This window comes from Mus caroli, chromosome 16 (assembly GCF_900094665.2).
Source record: "Mus caroli chromosome 16, CAROLI_EIJ_v1.1, whole genome shotgun sequence".
NCBI classification, from domain to species: Eukaryota; Metazoa; Chordata; class Mammalia; order Rodentia; family Muridae; genus Mus; species Mus caroli.
In genome coordinates, this window is record NC_034585.1 from 59,485,165 (window position 1) to 59,506,157 (window position 20,993).

Here is a 20,993-nt window from a genome sequence, read left to right on the forward strand (position 1 = left end):
TCAAACTGAGTGAGGTTGACTTGGAATTTGACTTCAGAGCCACTGAATTCCTAATGAAAACAAGAACAGGCTCATGTTTCCTTTGTAAATACCATCTTGTGCATAAAAATCAAGTTTGACTTCATGCTCCTTGTGCATGCCCATCCATCTCTGGACTTTGGAGACAGATTTATTCATAAGCCAAAGAGGTTTAGAAAACAAAATCTGTGGGAAAATAACTAACGTGTGGAGGCAGATTAGCTTTCTTTTATATTAAATGAAGCATATTAAGACGATACTAAAAACGTTTGCATCTCCCTCTGTCACTGCTGGCCTCCAGACTTAGAGCTTTTAAACATGACATGGAGGAGCTCAGAATCAAATTCAACACAGAGCACTCTATATATTTACAGTGTATGTGGTTGTATTTATGGAGTGGGCTTGGCATCAACTCATGGTCTTATTTGACCAGGGAGATATAGCACATTTAAAGTTTTTATTCCAAGGGGGTAGTTGTGATTGACACTAGGATGCTCTGGAATCAGACTTGACTAAGATGCTCAACTCATCCTATCTACTATTTATTATCTGCAGTTTACTAACAGCCGTTGGCCTTAATATTTTTTTGTATTTTTTGTCTTGGGGATTGATTTGGATATTTTATTGTTCTTGTCTTTCTTTGTTTATTGTAATTCATTTTATTTTTTAGATGCAAATGACACTTCCTGTGATATTTACTGTTTTACATTGATTTAAATGCAATAAATCTGTTCTACTGAAGGCACAGCAGACAGGTTGCTCTTACTAACTCCTTGACACTGGAATGAAAGGAAACAACCCCTGGTGGATGAATTCCTAGAACCCATTGCTTAGCATCAGTTCAAACCTAGAATTTTGTTTGATGGTCGATTTTACCCACTCTTTCTTAAATGTTTATGCTGGAAAAATGAGTGACAATCCTGTCCAGGCTGAAATGTAATCATTTTCTCCATCACTCTCTGATTGAAACAATCAGTTATGTAAGTAAATGCCTGTGAAAAAAACTCAATTTAGTGTCAATGAAAGCCTTTTACCAGCAGTTCATGTCCCTCTCCTCCGACGCTACTTCCTCTCCTTTCCTTTCTACCCCTTTGTACTTCTTTTTGTTTTGTGCTTTTACACCTCTTTATTTATTTATTTATTTATTTTTATTTACTTTACATCCTGCTCACTCTCTCTACCTCCTGAATTACATCATTTTCCTGCCTGGAATCGCTCTTGCATACCTTTTCACACTCTCAAATTTGTTGCCTCCTTTTTCCTTGAAGTTTTTATATACATATATATGCATATCAAATATATCAATATATTTAAATATAGAATATATAACCATATATGCATATATGTACATGTAAATCACTTTGCTCAATTAATGCTTGATTCCTAACACAGTGGAAAATTAAATATTTATTTTGACCAGTGACTAAACTTAGTTATATCCCTGACATTGCTTAGGAATATTATCTTGTTTGGGGTATTTCAATTTATTTTTCACTTATGTATTTAGTTTTCGAGTGTGGTAAATGGAACTGTGCGCAAGCATGCTAGAGTCAATGGGAATTATGGTGTTTCCTCTATTTCTTCCTGTCTCATTCCCTTGAGACAGGGTTCCACACTAAGTCTGATACTAGGACTCTATGCCCAGCAAACACAGTAATCCTGCTGCCTTCTTTCCTTTCAGCACTTCCTGTCAGCAAGTGCTTCTAAGCACTGAATAACCTACCCAGCCCCTTGTTTTAGGGTTTAACATTAACACATTAATCCACAAAGGTTTAGAAATTTGAAAGGCTGTTTACTATGATCAAGATTTTAGGGAAGGTTTTCAAAAATAAAAACATAACATATTAAGTTGTATATGAGAATACAACATGGAAAACTGGGATGGTAAACTGGCTCAGCACTTACTGCCAAATTGGATGCTATGAGTTAGGTCTGCAGGATCTACATGGTAGAATTAGGTTCTTTGGTTGTGTCTGACTTTTACACATGGAATGTGGTATGATATACAAATGTCCTAACACACACACACACTCCATGCTACAAGAAGAAAATTGAAATGTGGAAATCTTCTTTTGTCCATATTAGGGAATAGAGTTTAAATGGACAATGGTTAAGTTATATTTCTCAATATCTGCAGTTACTTCTAGACAAGAACTTTATGCTATATGGCTGCTCATGAAAATGGAAAAGAGAAATGGCCAATTCTAATATACGAAGAGGTAATTACAGTGTAAGAACTACCACAGTAAAAGTCAAACCAGCAGGCACATCCTGACATAAACTGAGGCATGGTAAATGTAACAACAGAGAATAAGATGAAAGAGCTGCATAGGTACAAATGGATTGACCTCCCCAGTTGGGTTCCAGATACACAGAAGAACAGCTTGATCAAGATGTCATGATGGATATTAAATGTCTAATTAGCACCGAGGATCCAATGAAATGTGTTCCATCTAAAACAATTCTTTCCCTAAAGGAACAGTAGAAACACTTGCTTTCATAATCTCCACCTTACTATCAATGTTTTCATTATTTATTAAAATAAAAGTATGTTTCATCAGCAAATATTTCAGTATAATTGCTAATATCACCTGAAAGTTACAAATGCAGAGGCAAGAAATAAATACAAAATTACCCATGGTTATTTTGTCGATGTTGAAAGTATAAAGTTATTGTTGTTATTAGGTTGAATTGTTCAATTCTTAATTCTATTTTCTATAATTCTATCAAAACTCAAGAGGAAAATCAAAGTGTTCTTAAGTAAACCATGCTCTTGTGTAGAAGGAAGTACCGTTTTAGCTACACTAAAGTGAGAGAAGGTATCAGTGCCACTTGTAAAGGCCTGCATGTAATGTTACAGAAAAGTATCATTGTGCAAAATGTAACGGGTAATGCCTGTTGGTAACCATAGAGTATGGAAATGTGGTGCCAATGAATTATCCCCTGAAAGATGCCAAATTTTCTGCCATATGTTGTCATTCACTGGATAGAGTCTGTTGCCAATTTCACTAACTCTTCAGCCTGTGATCCAAAATCTTGAGAGAAAAAAAAAAATCCATAACCCATTCTCAAGAGGTTTGCATTGGGCCTGGAGCCAAGAATCGCAGAACTGCCGCAGAGGATCTTTTTTTTTTTTTTTTTTTTTTTTTTTTTTTTAATGCTGGCTGAAGAAACCATCATGGATATAAATCCAGAGCTCGGCAATGACCCTGAGTCAGAGGCAGTCAGGAAGGCATTGGGAGCCTAGGTCAGAACTACCTGAAATCCACTGGGGAGCAAAGAGAAGCTGTGGGTCTCGTGTGAGTCCCAGTCTTACATTGTAGAAGCATCCCCAAGATGCCTGTAATTTTCCTAAAGGCAGGAGGAGAGCAAGGAGCCAAAGATCTGAGAGTTTCTTTGGAGCTGATGAGTAATACAAGAAAAGGCAGCTAGTTGGGAGTTCCTGTCAAAATCCAGCCATTACTTATCCTGCTACTTTGAGAACAAGATGATTCTTCACGATTCTCTTCAAGACAATCTTTTAATCCATGGACTAGTGTCAGAAGTCAAAGAGACTCTCACTGGCATTGAACTTATTGCCAGAAAAAAAAAATATGATCATCCTCAACAGAATATCAGTTAGAATCAAGCTACTTGCCATCTCAAAATGCTTCAGCGTCTGCTCAGCATAAACAAAAGCTGGTCTTGTGATTTTACTTACTTTTAGTGACAACGCCTTCCAGTCGGATGATGTTGGGGTGGTCAAACTGTCCCATGATGCTCGCTTCTCCAAGGAAGTCTCTCCTCTGTTTCTCAGTATAACCTACTTTCAGGGTCTTTATGGCCACCGAAATCTCTTTTTTTGAAGGAAGTTTTAAGCGGCCGCTGCAAACTTCTCCAAATTCACCTATTAGGATATGAAAAGAACAATAAAATATCATGAAATATTAAAATTTCATGTGGGTAAGTAGATAGCTCAGTGGGTAAAGTACGCAGTCGTGAGTTAGGAAGCCCAGCAGGCCAGCCAGGTAATAGTGGTGTATGTCTGTAACCTCAGTCTTGTGTAGGAGCAGACACAGGCAGATGCCCTGGGCTTGTAGGTTATCCAGGCTTACCACAGTTACAAGATCAAGTTCAGGGAGCAATTATATCTCAACAACCACAAAAATCAAATATAGATCAATGTAGGAAAACATTCAGGGTCAACCTCTGCTTTCAATGTGTACAGACATACGTGATTGAAGCGTATACAACACACACACACACACACACACACCAAAATAATTGAAAACAGAGCAACTGCTTCTTTAAAACAATTCCTTGAAAATCTATATGTTTGGACTGTCAAGGTATATTCTATAAGCTCAACATTTTTTGAAGGTGGCAATATAAATAACCTAAGAAATCCTTGGATATTTGTGGATCTTAACAAAAGCTCTCAATGGTTTACATCAGCACATCATGAAACTGCAAGTGGAGAATTGCGAGAAACATAGTAGAGGCTGCATTCCTTGTTCTAATCACTAACAATGTTTCAGGGTTATCAACAGGCCAGCACAGATATTAACATTGAACACAGGATTAATGTCAGATGTTTGAAACTATTCTGTTTTTACTATGAGGGCCAAATTGGCTATAGACTTAGGCTGACTGAAAATGAGAGGGTAAGCATCTGCTATCAATTCATTTTATTGGAGTATTGGTTTGTTGTATTATTGACACACCAGCTATAAAGTTCCCTAGGCTTCTAGGAGGAGAACAATGATATAACAATACCAAATGAAGCATAACCAGTTTTACCTAAAACTCACTGCGCACATATTTTTTCTTAGACTTAATGCCCTCAACAAAGCTGCTTTAACGTGCAAATGATCTGAAAATTGTTGAACATGAAATATTGCTGAATTTTGAAGCTTCCAATTTACTTGATATAAAATGTTCTTGAGCCATTAGGATCCTACCAGGTTCCTGATAAGATTTACCTACCATTATTCCAGTGGATGCTAGGCTTCCTCTGATGGAAGCCCTTTACATAGAGCTCTCAGACTCTGTTTTAGCTATCATTGCTACAAAATGGGCCACCCATGGAATGTCTTATCCCATTATTGAACAGACTGTTGGATCTGTGTTGTACCACATGTAAGCATTAATCTTGTAGTAACAAAATAGGGGTTATTCTTGAAGTGTTTTTCAATTAAGTATTTTTTGATTAACAAAACATTGCTGAGTGTTTTTTAAATATGGTACCTGATGTATCAGCTTGAGAGGTGTGAGAAAATCGTCTTATTTATGTATTTATTTATCTATTTATTTATTTACTTACTTACTTATTTTTTTAAAATAAATACTTTGACCTCCAAAAATAGCAGAATAACCTATTTATTCCCTGCTGCATCACAACAAATATTTTGCCTTCTCTTTAAGAAATTTTAACCTCCACTGACTTTAACTTACTCTGTGAATTCAGACTCCATTGTTTGCAAAGCAATGAATTAAGCTATACCTTGACAAACCCACTTGCAATCCAAAATAAAAGATGCAACTCTCCTTCACATATTTCTCAAGCAGTGAGAGTGATGCAGATTTCAGGAAAGACCAACAGACCTCAGAGTGAAGAAGGAATAATCAACCTTGCTTGTAAGCAATGGTAATGACTATAGGGCCTGTTGGGTTGCAGGAACAAGAGAGCAATATTTGAGAAATCAACTGATTTCTTAAATCCAGGTTAGAATATGTCACTGTAGACTTGGAGATAATAAGGAAAAAAGAGAAATTGAGCCATAACTTAGAAGGTAAAACTAGAAAACTCTTTAATTTCCTTTCATGGGGTTATCAGAAAATTTCCAGGGAGCTTTAGTGCCAAGTGTGTCAAACCTACGAGGTGAGTATTAAATTGATGCATTTTACATTATTTAAAATATATTCTCAAAATGATCATCTGATATCTGTGTCAAATGGGTCACCTTTTTATTTTTGATTGTTGGTTCTCTGAAAGACACTTTTAAAGTAAAAAAAGTCAAGATTTACAATGACTAGTTTTGTTTATAGTAAGACTCACTTTTATCCTGCTGTCCCCATTTAGTCAATAGCTTTGTGACACATGATCAGCTTTTAGCCACTGCTATTGCTGACTCTGGAACTCAATAAATAAAAGGCAGCCATGGTCTGAGAGTCTGTAAGTCTGGCACCTTTGAAATAATTACATTCCATTAAATGCTGTATTTATTTATTGCCTGTCTTTGATCATGAAATCAGAAAATGCCTGTCTCCACAGTAGTACACCTACTAGCAAGCTCATGTTCCTCCTGTAGTGTTCTTACTGTTAGTTTGGTAGGAGAACTATTGACATGCTAGTTACCTGCTCCAACAACTTTGTCGATGGATATATTGGTGGCATCCAACTCCTTCGCGAACTCATGAACTGCTTGGGTAGGGTCTTCATATGTATGTGGATCAACATAGGTCCTGAGACCTGGAAGTTTTACTGTCAACAAAAAGAAAAGCATGATTTTACTGAGCAAATTTCAAAATCTTAGTCGTTGAAAAAAAATCTCTATCACACTAATTTGTATTGATCTGTAGGCTACTCTGTAATATTAAAAAAAAAAATATCTCATGGAGATGTACTAATTGTAAGAAGAAAGTTGTTTGCATTAGGGCACAAAGAGGAAGCACAATAAAGTATTTTCTCTGCTAAGATCCTAGGAGGGGGTAGTGAAATGCAGATGGCAGGAGGAAGAGGTCAATAGCATGAGTGGGTATGGTAGTTACTGCCACAAACCAACCAACCACTGTGCTGCTAAACACTTCTGGTTCAGAGGCGCTGCAATAGCCAAGTATCTTTACAGTACGCCGTCTGACAGAAAATCAAAATTCATGAATATGCTCAGGAATCAGAAGGGAGTACAAAGTAATTAAAACATTAAAAAGAAAACCAGAACATCTCTGATACTACTGTATGCATGTTGTTTTAAGTATTCACAAATGAGTTTACCACTTACATGGAAAATGGCGTTTAAGCTTTACATTTTATGTGCATACCAGCATACGATCAGTAGACTGAGATCATGTATGACTCTGAACATAACTAAAGGCAACATAAATGCTGTGTAAAAGCTTAATTGTTAGGCTGAGAAGCAATTTTAAACCTAAGTCATAAATGTAACTTCAAAACTCAATTATTTATTCCATTAATCTGAATTTCAAATTTTCATGGCTTTCTGTAAATAAAATATCAAAACCCCAAAAGGTAAATCATTTATATATCATTTAATATCATGAAATACCTTTCATTTGGAAAAACTACCTCATTAAAGAGAATATGGAATGCTCAAACAAATTATCTACAAAAGAAAATGTTTTAAATACATTAAATCTGTGAACACACTCTAATATTAAGGATTGAAAATTGATTTCCACAAAACTTTTGTTAACATTAGAGCTGATTTCAATTTTGGTTACATGGATCATATTGTTTTGATATGAGCCCAAGTATGCTTAAAAGATATAGTTCTTTTTAGTTACACTTAAATGTTGAAGAACATATTCTTTTATGAAAAAAAAAACTAGGCAATGTAATTTCGTACAATTACTTTATAATTGCAGCATCTCATTTAGAAAAAGATAACTAAGCAATGCATTGGTCCAATCAGGATTGGTTTGGAAATGGAATAAATAATTAGCAGAGTTGTCCTCAGGGTAAGCCCTCAGCACAATGGAATATCAGTCAATGAGTACAGTATTTCAGAGTGTATGTGTGTGTTTTTAAATCTGATTTATTTTATGAAACATTTATTATTTTCTGTGAAACCAGATGTGGGCTCGTCCTTTAAAACAAGAATTTATCATTTTTAACATTAAACTAATAATTACCAATAATATCAATACTAAGACTGTGCCTATGGAAAGCTGTTATACATTTCTCGGTTTGGGAACCAATGATTAACTAAAATATTTTAGGAAGTAAATACGTGTTAGGATCTTCTAGAGTTACTCGGTTTGCTTACCTTTAAATACTCACTTCAATTACTGATTTTCTGGTATATTTATCTGCCTCTAATTTTGAATAGTAAAAGAGTATGGTATTTCTACTTAAGAAAGAAAATAACATTTTGGACAGAAAGCTGACTATTTTCATTAAATAATTGAAAATCTGTGACTTTGTTAAATTTGGAGAATAAAGCTCATGTTAGGGAGAGTAGCTGGCATTAGAACTTATAAAAATGTAAGATAAATGTGACATGCAATGTCTTAAATTTAACCAAAAATATGCAACTATTTTTAAAAGTCCTAAATTGAGTTTTTAAAGTAGGACTTGGAGAAAAATGTGTTGAACTAAATGGTACAAAGCTTGAATAATCATTCTCCCCTCCAAAATCAATCACACTTGCTTCTATTAGCATAAAGTAAATTGATTTTTCTGTCCACATGACATTTGTGAAAAATTATAAACACAAACACACTGCCCTGAGTAAAATGGTCTCTACACTAGGGAGTTGAGCTGTTGATTTTTTTTAACTGCTCATTCCTGATGTTCTGGGAACCAGGAGGTTTGGGCTGCAAGGCAAGTAATCCCTTCACACCAATAATTAAGGGCACCATACAGAGTAACTGGGCTCTGCCACAAAAACCAGATAATAAACACATGCACACGTGTTAAGCTGTGCTACTTTACAGTTCATTCTGTGCAAACACAATAATTTACATTTCCATTTTACCAGCATGAGTTGCCCTAAGGACAGCAAAAAAAATGTCCAGGCAGAGAGGGCAAGGAGACAGGATCTTAAGAGGCAAAACACATTTCTTTTCTTTTGAAGCAATGTTATAGGATTTGTAACAAGGCTTAGGGGAATAGTTCATAGCTAGAGCTTTTTAAAGTAATACCAAATAAATGGTCTGAAATAAGCCAGCTGTAGTAATCAGAGGTAGAAAGTCTATGACAAGCATGTAACTTGCTTATGGTTTTAAAAGTGAGATAATATACATTTTCAATAATTTGTTTATTGTAAGGATAGGGCACATTGGAAAAAAACTAAGAAACTAGGCCATAAAAAGAGGAAAATACTAGAATCTGCATAGAATTGGTGACAGATAATTATCAATGTCCATATTCATAAGGGTTATGATTGACATAAAATAGCTAAGTCAGCGTGGTGCAGTATAGACAGTATTCACAATAACCATCCATTAAGGTGGATTCAGAAGACTAGAATTGCCTAATTTAGTCAGACTACGAAAGAACGGGAGGCTGCTCTCCTATAACTTGATAATTCACTAAGTATATTTGGTAAATTAACTTAACCTAGGTTGGAATAACCTGCCTAGGTATGGGGTTGAATTAAGGTAAAGCTTTGGTGTTTTATCATTGAATGGATTATTTTATTTCAGTTCGATGATGAAATGAATAACACCTACTGCCTCCACAAGCTCTTCCACTGCTTCCAGACAAAAACTTACATTTTCATAGGCATTCTTCTCCCTCTTTTTGACCTATTGTTTTGCTTTTCTACATGTAAACAAGGAGATGGAATTTTATGTGAATTTTAACTACAATGAATTTTTTAGATGCAGAAATAGTGTTTGATAGGAAGCATCCTGCCCATCTAAAGAAAGTTTTAAAAGATCGTGGTAAAGGCCGAGGTAGCTGTTAATCCAAGGGAGGTATTTCAGAGCAAGCAAGCATTAGTCTAGTCTTTCTGGTAACTTCCATGAGGTCATGCACCTTCTCTGAAGGGCATTGGTTTGTACTAACTCCCCTGAATGAAGCTAGAGTTTGGAAAAAGCAGACACATTCGATGATTTATTCTACCAGAGAAGATAAAAGTATACATCTCTTTGTTCAAGGCAAAACATGTTACCTAAAAGTGTATTTCTTTGGAAAACTATTAATAGAGATCTAGTTGGTTGTTATAGATGTGAGGAGGGAAAATATTGTCTTTCCTACCAATTAGATGGTATGTAACTTTAAAATAAATAGTTTATTGTAAAAGCCCTTTCCTGGTTGGTGAGCAAACTAAAGTAATGGATTACATAAAAAAAAAGTGGTCATTTTTATTTACTTGGCAGACAAGAGAGAGAAGATGCTCTTATTTGGACTTCAGCAGACATGTAGTCATGAGGAAGTTGAGGCTAAGCTTTGCATTTCAGCCACTTAGAGATGACTACAGTTCCTAGAACTCATCACAGACATTATGTGTACATAAAACCACAGGTTACCTATCACTCTTAAGTATTCTAAAACACCTCCATGGAGAAAACATTTCATATAGAACATTAGATTTATTCCTCGTTCTAAAATCAATTTAATTTGCTTATTTTTTTTCCTCATGAGACTACTTTCGAATTCCTTTTCTCAAAGAGAGGTTACCCAATCATACATCAGCAACTGCAAAAGCTGAAATGTTAAAACAAAATTTTGAAACTCACAGTGCCCATTCCCAAAGTGAAGGCGCTTCTCCTCTGCACTGTGTTTTGACTTGTGATAGCCGCAAAACCTAGAGGCAAAGCAACAAAATATAAATGCACTACCTATGCTCAGAATATATAAAACCCCACAACTCAAGCTTTCCCCTGAAACAATCAAATGCTTTAGTGAAAGTTTACTGACACTATATTACATTTTTCCCCCTAGGTACCCTGGAAGGTTGCCTAATGAGGAGCTATGTAGAGTTGCCTCCCCACTGGGCAGACACCTCCAGTTCAGGTTTTATAATGGCCTTAGAATGTGTTTATAGTAGTTTTTTAACAACTACTGTTAGAATGAATGAAGAGTGGAGTCTCCATTGGTAATGAGTGCAGTGCCCTTTTACCAGTGTTTGGGGTGAGAAAGTGTCAAGGAATCTGGGGTCATTTGAAGATTGAGGGGATAATTGGAAAAAGAAAGTGGGAACTAGGAGTGGGGTCAAAAGAGAAGTAGTTGAGTTAGAGGGTGTGGGTAAGAATTAATAGAGATGGGGGGGGCTTATTGGGAGACTTCACTTCCTTATAAGGTCAGAAGCTACACCCATAAAGTCCCACCAACATTACTGCCTAAACATGCGCTGGACAAGAGCACCAACAATAGATATAATGTTAAAGTAGACCCTTGAAAGACTATGAGGCCGCAGTCTCACAGGGAAATCTAGAGGTGCCAAGGAATACTTAGAGGAGGAAAAGTGATTTTCCTGGCAAGAGCATACCAATTGGTTATCTAATACCAATCTAATAGTCTGGAAGTATACATGTGATTACTAGACATGCTACATGTGTGTGTGCATGCATGTGTGCATATACACACATATTTTACATATTATATACTACATATTGCATATGACATATTATACATTACATACACATTATGTATCATATATTGTATATTGTACATGTTATATATTTGATATATTGTATCTTATACACACATATGTGCAACAACAACTGAAAAAAATAGAGGCCATGAATTTGACAGGGAGCAAAGTGGGGTGTAAATGAGAAGCTTTGGAGGGAGCAAAGAAAGAGAAGGAAGAAATGTACTAAACATAATATCAAAGTTTAAACAATATTGATGGAGAAATAAGAACAAAAAGAAGGATGAAAGAAAATAAAAGCAGAAGGGTCTCAAACATAAACATCCAAATCTCTTAAGGGACTTCTCTGAGTACACAGTCTTCAGATTCTAAAGCAGGTCAGGGCACTGAGGAAAACCACAATAATGGACAAGCATTCAGTGAACCAAACTCACCTCCCGACCAAAACATAGGTGACCACTGTGAGGACAATGATGGCCACAGCTGCGGAAATAGCAATCATCACCACATGACTGTTTTCACCGGAGATGGAGAAAGCTGCAAGGTGGAAGGAAAGAAATAAGAGAACAAACATTACTGGTGTGACTGACAGGTACATGGCCGTACTTTTAAATTCACTCCACATTCTGGTATATATTTGTAGTTTAATCCAACACTGAAGGAATTCACAGTTAAAAACAAAACAAAAAAAGGACACATTTCTCATATTTTTTAGACATTATTCATTAATAAAATTAAAGTTTAATAATAAATTATTTGAGTGCCAGATCGTGAAATCTAGGGCTAGTTTCTATCTGTCCACATTAGCATGAAAGTCATTGAGTAAATCAGAATTGCTAGTAAGAAACGAGGTGAATTTGGGAAGAGTCTTCTTTTGAACTGGATATGTCTATTTCTTGGCTAAGCGAATTTTGGTTGATAGCAGTAGAGATAAAGCTCTAGGGTATTGTACTAAGTGAAACAAATCAGACAAGGAACACGTATTTCATGTCCTCATACACATGAAGAAACTAATAAAAGACACACTCATACTGTTAGATTAATATTAATATTAATATTAATATTAATGTAAACATTATAGAGGATTTGCTAAGTATATACAGTTATTACTTTGTTAGCTTCAAGACAATTTCAAAATATAAAAGTCATGAAATGATGGTTTGTGTACATCCCATCACTAAGAAATTTTCCTGGGGTTCCTGTCTTCATAAACAGACCAATTATTAATTAAGTAATTAATTAAGAAATTACCCTAAAGTCAAATCTATTCAACTTCCAGATTTTTTTTATATAGTTCACATCCAAAACAGGCTTTGCTTTATGTAGTAGGTATAAAAACTCACAACAAAATCTTATAACATTTGTCAATTCTATGAAATTCAAATTTCTATGCCTGATAATAAGCATTCATTGGCATACAGACACAATTGAAAATGACTTATTTTGAGTTAAATTGAGTAGCATCAGTGGACACTCTATTTTCACACAGATTCAAATATTTATCTGCCCAATTACAGAGTAAGTTTAGGGAATCTTGAGGAAGGCCAGTGTTGTTTTGACTGTAGTGTAAATAAAAAGCCACTGAGTGGGGAAATAAGTTCTGGTTATTTGTTTTGTAGCCAGGGTGAAGACTGGCATTGCTTATAAACTACCAGTGTTGGTGTTGGTCCTGGATTCAGCCCAGGACATCTGACTAGGAAAGATCAAACCCACAAATTCTGACATCTCCTCATTTCAGACCTGATCAATCAAATCCAATTTATCAGGTAATCTTTTTTATATAGTGTTTTCTGTCTCTATGTGACTTCTGGATTATGATTAGAATTCAGAATTTCTCTTTATTCACCTTTCTTCTCTTTTATTTCATCACTCAAATGTTTCTTCTCCAAAGCCAGTCTGTTGTACTTTCCTTACACATACACTCTGCTATTTTTTTTTGACACTTTCAGGATTCAGTGTATATTTTAAACCAGGTACTAAGATTTAGGGCCTAAGTTTGGAGGTTAACATAATACAGAGTCTATGAGAATCATGATCTGGAGGTTTTCTACCATCCCCACAGTCCTGGGAAAGCTCAGATTACCCAGGTAATATGTCATTGTGTTGGTAAATCCTGATTGGACAGGTGATGAAATTTTGACTTGAAAGAGAAAATGGGGAAGGGGGGGACAGAGAAAGGGAGAGAGGCAGAGAGAGAGAGAGAGAGAGAGAGAGAGAGAGAGAGAGAGAGAGAGAGAGAGAGAGAGAGAGAGACATCTCTTTCTTCAGAAACCAGCACTATCTCCTTTACTGGACCAAATCTAATGGTGGAAGGTTTTCTGTAATATGTTCGTTCTCTTAATTAAGACCAGGCACTGTAACTAGCTGTAGATGACCAAAATGAAACATACCCATTGATTTTTCTAGATTATCTCATATTGTTTTGTTTGGCCTTTTTTTTTTATCCTTGCTGATCTTTTGCCTATAAAGTGCCAATTTAAATTTTGTCAGTTTTTATAGGAATTATTCATATCTGTGTGTGTGTGTGTGTGTTTCCCATGCTCTGTCTTTGTTTCATTTACTTTTTGTTCATTCATTTCATTTTATCATTGTGTGTTTGTTTACTTTTCTATTTGTCTGTTTCCTTGAGAGAGAAAGAGAGAAAGAAGACAGTTGAAAAGTTTGAGAGATGGCAGAGCTTTGGGTGGAGATGAGGAATGGAAAACTGTGATCATAATACAGTGCACAAAATATCTTTATTTTCAATTAAAGACTTATTAAAACAAAGCACACACACAAACTAAGCTCAGGTGTTTCTTAGGAGCAGTTAAATGATGTAATGTAAGTACCAGGGCAGAGCAGCAGTGTTCAGTCTCCTGTGCATCTGACAAACGAGCCTAGGGTGTGCCTGGAAGTCATACCATACTGTAAATGGTTTTCGGCACCTTATGTAGTTCCACTATCCTCCTGTTGCTTATACCACTGAGCTAGTCATAGAGTGGAGTCTGGGCTCAGGTATTTTTATGGCAGTGAGCAGGCAGCCTCCAGCTGCTGCCCCTTAGTGTCCACTGCAGTCACAGGCATAGGCCATCTCCTTCATGGTGACTAGATAGAACAAAATCAGGAGTTATGGAGTCTGGGCATTCTGGACCACAAAAGCCCTCATAGAATGGGTCATCTCTACTCCTTGCCTCTTTGTTGTTGTGGTTGAGACTTCCAAATCTGTATGCAGGAGAAGGCTCCCCACATCCAGTCCTTTCTACTCATCCTCTTTTCAGTATGCCAGATACACACCTTAGCCTGAGACTATCCACAGGCATCTAGAACATCCCACTTCTAAGGCATCAGATACCTCCCCATAAAGTTCTTACTCCTGAAACTCCATCTTCATAACCACTTGCCATATACATTCCTATCTACTAGCTACAGGTGTATAATAAGTTGGTAAAATAGCTTAGCCTGGGTTTCATAATACTGATAAACACATGGTGACACTCTGCTTTTCATTCTCTGGAATGTAATTTTTAATGAGCAGTAACTTTAATATTCTGTGGATGTTTTGTAGTTCACAAGTTTATCTTGGCCAGCTCAATGAGAGCAGCAAAGGGAATGATAAGGAGACAGAATGGTCCTTCTCTCTCGCTGTCAGTCATGGGATGGATCTCTGACTTTGCTACAATATAATCCTGCCCCTTAAAGCCATCCAAAATGTTCAACATTCAACACCATGCTTGCTGTTGAAATAAAAAAAAAACAAATACAAAGCCAAACATTGTTTCTTCTAAGCACTCCCACATACATACCCCCTTGTTCTCTTTCAAATTCATAGCCTCTTTTTAACTAATTTTTATTATGTGCACTTATGCATGTATACATATATTCCTAGATATAACCTTCTCAGTCCATACAATATTACTTATATGTATCCATTAAGAAAAGGCCATTTGGTATTGAATGTCCAATTGGTGTGTTCCTCACATTCTAATTAAGCTGTTCACATTAGTGTCGTTTTCTACATAGGAGAAAATTAAGCACTTGCTCATTCTTTTGAGTCAGCATGTCTAGCATCCTTCTCATTTGCTATATTATCTAATATACTTGTATGTTTACTAAATTAATAAAAATGAAACATTTATACAGTACCAGTCAGGTTGCAAGTTCTTAATTCATTATATCAGTTCTCTTTTGAAGAAGTCACAAAAGAACCTCACAATCTCTGAAATAGTCTTAGCATACATTGTTTTTCATATAATGATCCCACTCTGCGATTGCCATTCTGGTATTATAGTCTCTATTCATCCCTTCCAAAATTTTAATTTACCACCTCGATTCTTTTACAATGAATGACAAGAACAGGGCAAACATGATCTGAGTCATTCAGGTGTCCTCATATAATAGCACTGGGGCTCCCATCCCATCGCTGGGAATAGTGATAATATCCATTGGCCTCCAAGGATTCTAAAGTGTTCAGGTAAATATATCCTGGACATATGTGTATGTTCAGACTCCTGCTATGTAAGAAACAACAGTCATCCTATTTAACCTGTGTTAATTTTTTTCTACCATATGAGGATCCAGAAGATCCTTACAGGCCAGCAGTTTCCAGTTCTTTCTTCTAGGATTTTTCAGTTTTAGGAATTGTAATTGGGAGAAATAATTTCTTTCCTACATTCCAGTAATATACACACTCGAATACGCACATGTACACACACGCACACACACACACATACACACATGCACACACGTGAGCACACACAAACACACGAAATGGCTTACTTAATCTGCTGACAGATTCATAGATTGAAGGTATTATTGGATGGTATTATTGGGTCTGTCCTGTTCTTGGAGGTAAGGATTTGTGGAATGAAGTGGGTTACTGATATTTTGGTGTGAAAGGATAGTTGGCCTCTAGCCTTCTCCTTTCTATGTGTCTCTGCTTCCTCTCAGTCATGAGGTGAGTAGCGTCCCATCCCCATCTCCTAACACCAGGTTCTGCCCCCACCCCTAAGCTTACACTAACAAACCAGCCAACTCTGCACAGAACCTTAGGAAACTGTGAGCATAAACTGTTCCTTCTTTAAACTCTTTGTCAGGTGTGAGTCACAGTGACTCAAAGCTTCCTAATATAGTGTAATTGTATTACCTCATAGAACTGACTTTCCTGTAACACCATAACAGGATGAAGTTCCGCAATGCTGATCAGAACTAACTACTCGTCAGAGAATAACAAAAGATAATTGCCTTGCTATATTGCTCTTTTATAAGCTTGAAAGGATAATTTGTAATTATTTTCAAAACAAGACATTTTGATACTAAAATATGGTTTCTGCACAAAATGCACAAAAGATGAAGAACTGCTAATGTCATTTTGCAATTACTTTCATGACCATCATTTAAGATTTTCCAATTGATTTTAAGCTTTGTTCATGGGGATTCCATGACATTGTACATTATATTGCCATGTCTTCAGAGAGAAGTTTCTTCATGCCTATTTCCTTACAAGAGGCTTAGGAGACTTCCCTAGAGATAGAATTGGGTGTTTGTGAATGATGGCTCAAGTAGTATTGTCAATGTATACCATGGGAATCAGTGACATTAAAGAGCAGTAAGTGAAGTCCAGCACCTCAAAGAAGCTGGAGTTCCTCGTGCTACAGCATTGCCACTTGACAAAAAGTGTTTTATAAAGTATTTATCATTTTGACTTCAACACTTTTATTAAGTCCTGTGACTTCTTACTAGGCATAAATATATCATCATACCCATAATAATGTGATTTCACAGTTGGACAAAAATATTTGGAAAATAGAAAATGCAACTGCCAGAGAAAATGGCAAATTAGAATGGTCAGAACAGATTATAAGGTTTCTCTTCAGTAGAGTTCTGGGCATTGGAGCTCTTTCTAGGATAATATTGGTCTCACTGGTGTGGGCCTTTGATCCTCCTGAAGGACTGTTTTGATAATTGTGGCTTTGGCTGTATAAAATTGTTTGTGGCTATGTGTTTTTTCTATTATAATTAAAATGACACCTATTCACTAGAAATATTAAATCATCTTCTCTTATAAAAATAGTTCGTATCATTAAGTCTCATTGTTCCATGGGTTATGGCCCACAGATACACTAACTACTTTTGTCCTATGAATACTTTTGAGTAAGTATTCCCCAGTGTATTAATACACAAATGCACACATACACATGTATAAACACATTCATATTTTCCTCTCATTTAATTATAATCTCATTTGTTACTCTGTTAAATAAATTTAACTTATATTTATTATATATTAGCATTATAGTAATTATCACTACCCTTTCAACGATTCTATTTTAGCAGTGGACTTCTAAAATAAGAAACATACATTTCAAGAAAGGTAGATTTATTGAGAAATATATTTGCCAGTTATAGACACATTTTAATCTACCTTTGAGTGACATGGACAGATTATTCCAATTTCTTATGAATATAAATGAAGCTATATACACATATTAAAACTTTTAAACTAATATTCTCTAGTTTATAACATTGAATGTATGAAGGATTAAAACAAAACTAATGTTAAAATTATTATTTGCTCTTAATTAAACAAAATTACGTACTGGTTGTATTAAGAATTAGGACAAAATTAAGAACCTCATGGATCAGTAAGTTTCTTTTATGGAGTTTATTAAATCATGCAATGAATTTAGAATATCTGGGCTGGCAGGTGTTAGCAGCATGCTATCACATTAAATAATGTTCTTCTATTACAGTTTCTGGCTAATAGAAAATATGAATCATTTGATAAATTAGAAAAAAAATAATTTGAAATTCAGAAAAGGCCACAGATATATGTTCACATCAATTCAAAATGATATATACAAGAATGTGCAACTTATTAAGTATACTCTCAACACACCTTCAGTGCATGACCTTTGCCTAATGCTGAGAATAACTGATCAGACACTTTTTAATTTTTGCAACGCCCCACATTTTATCAAAAACTGAAGTAATACATACAGTCTGGGCTAGTTTCAAATTCAAATTTGCGGCTGTTGGTTCCATATCCCGCTGCTGTCCGAGCTCGGATTTGGAAGACATAAATAGTATCTGGCTTGAGGCTACTGATAGTAACATTTGTGCCTCTTGCTCTCAAAATAGTATAACTCGTCTCTTGCTCCTGCTTTGAAGTAGAGAAAAAAAATCATGTTAAAACCAAACCCTTATAATACTATCATACTAAATTCTTCAACATTTTGTCTTGAAGTATAAGATGCTTACTGAAGTCACATTAATAATTTCATTCTTTGGGTACGTTATCAAACTTTCTAACTCATATGGGATGAATTACCTCTTGCACAGAAAACAGAAAAGATAGATTTCATCCTTACCTAATATCCTTGTAAAAATACCTTCTCTTCAAAATTAATGCTGAAAAGAACTTCAGTGTAATTACAAGATTATATTTACAAAACCTACCTGTTTTGAGTTAAAGTGAGAAGAGATATTCCATGAATATTCAAGAGTAAATATTTTACTAGTTTTAAAAATATTAATAATATTGTATTTTAATAGTAGGAATTATTTATCTCAATATATCAATTTTACGTTACATTGAATGCACATTGAATGTACATTATAATTAATGCACATGTTAATTGATTATACTTGAATATTTTTAATATCTTAACATCAAAGTCTAGAAGTATTTACCAAAGACAACTTCTCTAGGAGGCTTACATGACATATTAAAATCCCTTTAATGAAGTATTGTTATAAAAAATGAATATATATATATAGATATATATATAGATATATATATAGATATATATATATACACACACACACACACACACACAGAAGTTTATTTTCCTTCTAGGCTATGTTCTTGTGGTAATTAGACAGATAATTCTTTTACTTCCCTTTTCTTTGACTGTTTACGTGCTCTGCTTATGTGCCTACAGATGTCAAAGGTTGACACTGTCTTCCTCATGCTTGCCATCTTCTCTTTGAGACAGTGTCTCTCACTGAACATTGAACTAACTGATTGGCTAGATGAGATGACCAATGAGGCATGGGTATCTTGGTACAGCCACCTCCCATGTTCTGGAGGGATAACTGGCACACTCCTATATTCGGATGTTTATGTTTTATTAGGGATCTTAACTATGGACCTTATGCTTATACAGCAAACTGTTTATCAAATGAGCCATCCCTCTAGACCCTAATTGCAGATAATCATTAACTAAAGATACTGATTAGATTATATTTGAGCTACTATATTAATGAGCAGAGTTGGGGTTATTTTTACATCACTCATCTACTCATTCAAGAATTAGAATCATCGTTCTCACACTTGAAAACAGGTCCTGTTTATTCTCTTCAGCAAAATGAGTCTAAAAATATAAATCATTTGGGAAAAGTTGTAGTAAAACATTCAAAATATTTATTTGGAGATAATTTTAAGTTCATATCTGCATGTTAAAATAAGCACATTATATATATATATATATGCATATATACATGCATATATATGTGTGTGCTGTACATATATATGAGTATTGAATTTATGCCTGGAAGTTTTGTCCTGTATGACCTAATATTTTAAAAGTTGATATGCATCAGCTTTTGAATGAGGAACCACCAACAAAGTGTTAACATAGCACGAGTTTTGATGGGAACAGACTTAAATGCCATATTTATTGTCATTACTAACTGGCTCACGTTTGGAAGTGACATCTTTGAGGTTACTATTTGCTGTAAAATCGATAGGAATTGACAAGATGACTGCCAAATTTCTTCTACTGAGAAATCAGAGAGGTCACATGACCAGAGCTCTACCACTGATAAGCAAGCATGTTATTTGCAAGAATATAGCTCTTGAAATAATAGGGTTTTCCCCTATCCAACACAACTCTGTTACATCTTTCCCCCACCTTTTCATAGTATTTGACCTCATAGTCCAGGATAATTCCATTTGGATGTTCTGGTTCTTGCCAAGATAAAGAGATACTGTTTCTGGAAGTCCGATCTTTCTTAATTGTCACAACTGGTGATGGAGCTGTAAATATATAAAGGGAGGAGAGAGTGAGTGGGCGGGAAGTAAGAACACAGCGAGATGACAACAAACTCGGGGAGTCTACCTTTGCTCCAATTTTTGGCAAGACTTTTTATTTCCACTTCCAGGGCTCTTGAGTATTATTCTGGCCTCTTGAGCTGCTCTAGCAGCTGGATTGCAGCCTTGATGCACGAAAGCCCATGGAAAATGAGCTGAGAGTTTCTGCTGCTGGTAGACTAGTGGCAAAGAAGCAGATGTTTTCAATCCGCTACTATAATGTAAGCAGTGAAGTATGTTTGATGTATTAAAACATGGAACCAAACATCAGAACTACCTATTTGTTATAATGTTGCAAAGTTATTAATGCCAGATTCTTCAGCTCATTGATAACATTTTCATGTGCAACTCTGGAAGTGGACTGGAATCCATTATGTGCACAGAGTCCCATGATATCCATAGGTAATGGTAATATTTAGTATATTATACATTAAACAGGCTATACAACATATTACAGTATATCTTGACGAACAAAAATCTCATGAATAAAAATGCATGGCCAAGAAATAATCTTCTACTTCTAAATTTTATTTTTTAAAGAATTATTTAATAATAAATACAAAGATTGCTATGTGTTACACATGGAAGATATTTTGAGATATCTTATTTAATGGTGATTCTACATATGTTATTCAAATCATGAA

The 20,993-nt window shown here is 35.4% G+C and overlaps 1 protein-coding gene across 2 annotated transcripts in view; it reads right to left on the reverse strand.

Annotated features, from left to right (window-relative positions):
- Positions 1 to 20,993, reverse strand: part of Epha3 (EPH receptor A3) — a 304,612-nt gene that overhangs the window by 47,765 nt on the left and 235,854 nt on the right. The window contains exons 6-11 of one of the 2 annotated variants that reach the window (XM_021185614.2): positions 20,171 to 20,295; positions 18,255 to 18,414; positions 11,714 to 11,816; positions 10,423 to 10,490; positions 6,356 to 6,481; positions 3,719 to 3,904 (exon numbers count right to left, since the gene is read on the reverse strand). In XM_021185614.2, the coding sequence (XP_021041273.1) occupies positions 3,719 to 3,904; positions 6,356 to 6,481; positions 10,423 to 10,490; positions 11,714 to 11,816; positions 18,255 to 18,414; positions 20,171 to 20,295 (768 nt within the window). Of the gene's footprint in view, positions 1 to 3,718; positions 3,905 to 6,355; positions 6,482 to 10,422; positions 10,491 to 11,713; positions 11,817 to 18,254; positions 18,418 to 20,170; positions 20,296 to 20,993 lie in introns of both variants that reach the window. The other variant, XM_021185613.2, reaches the window with a different exon arrangement.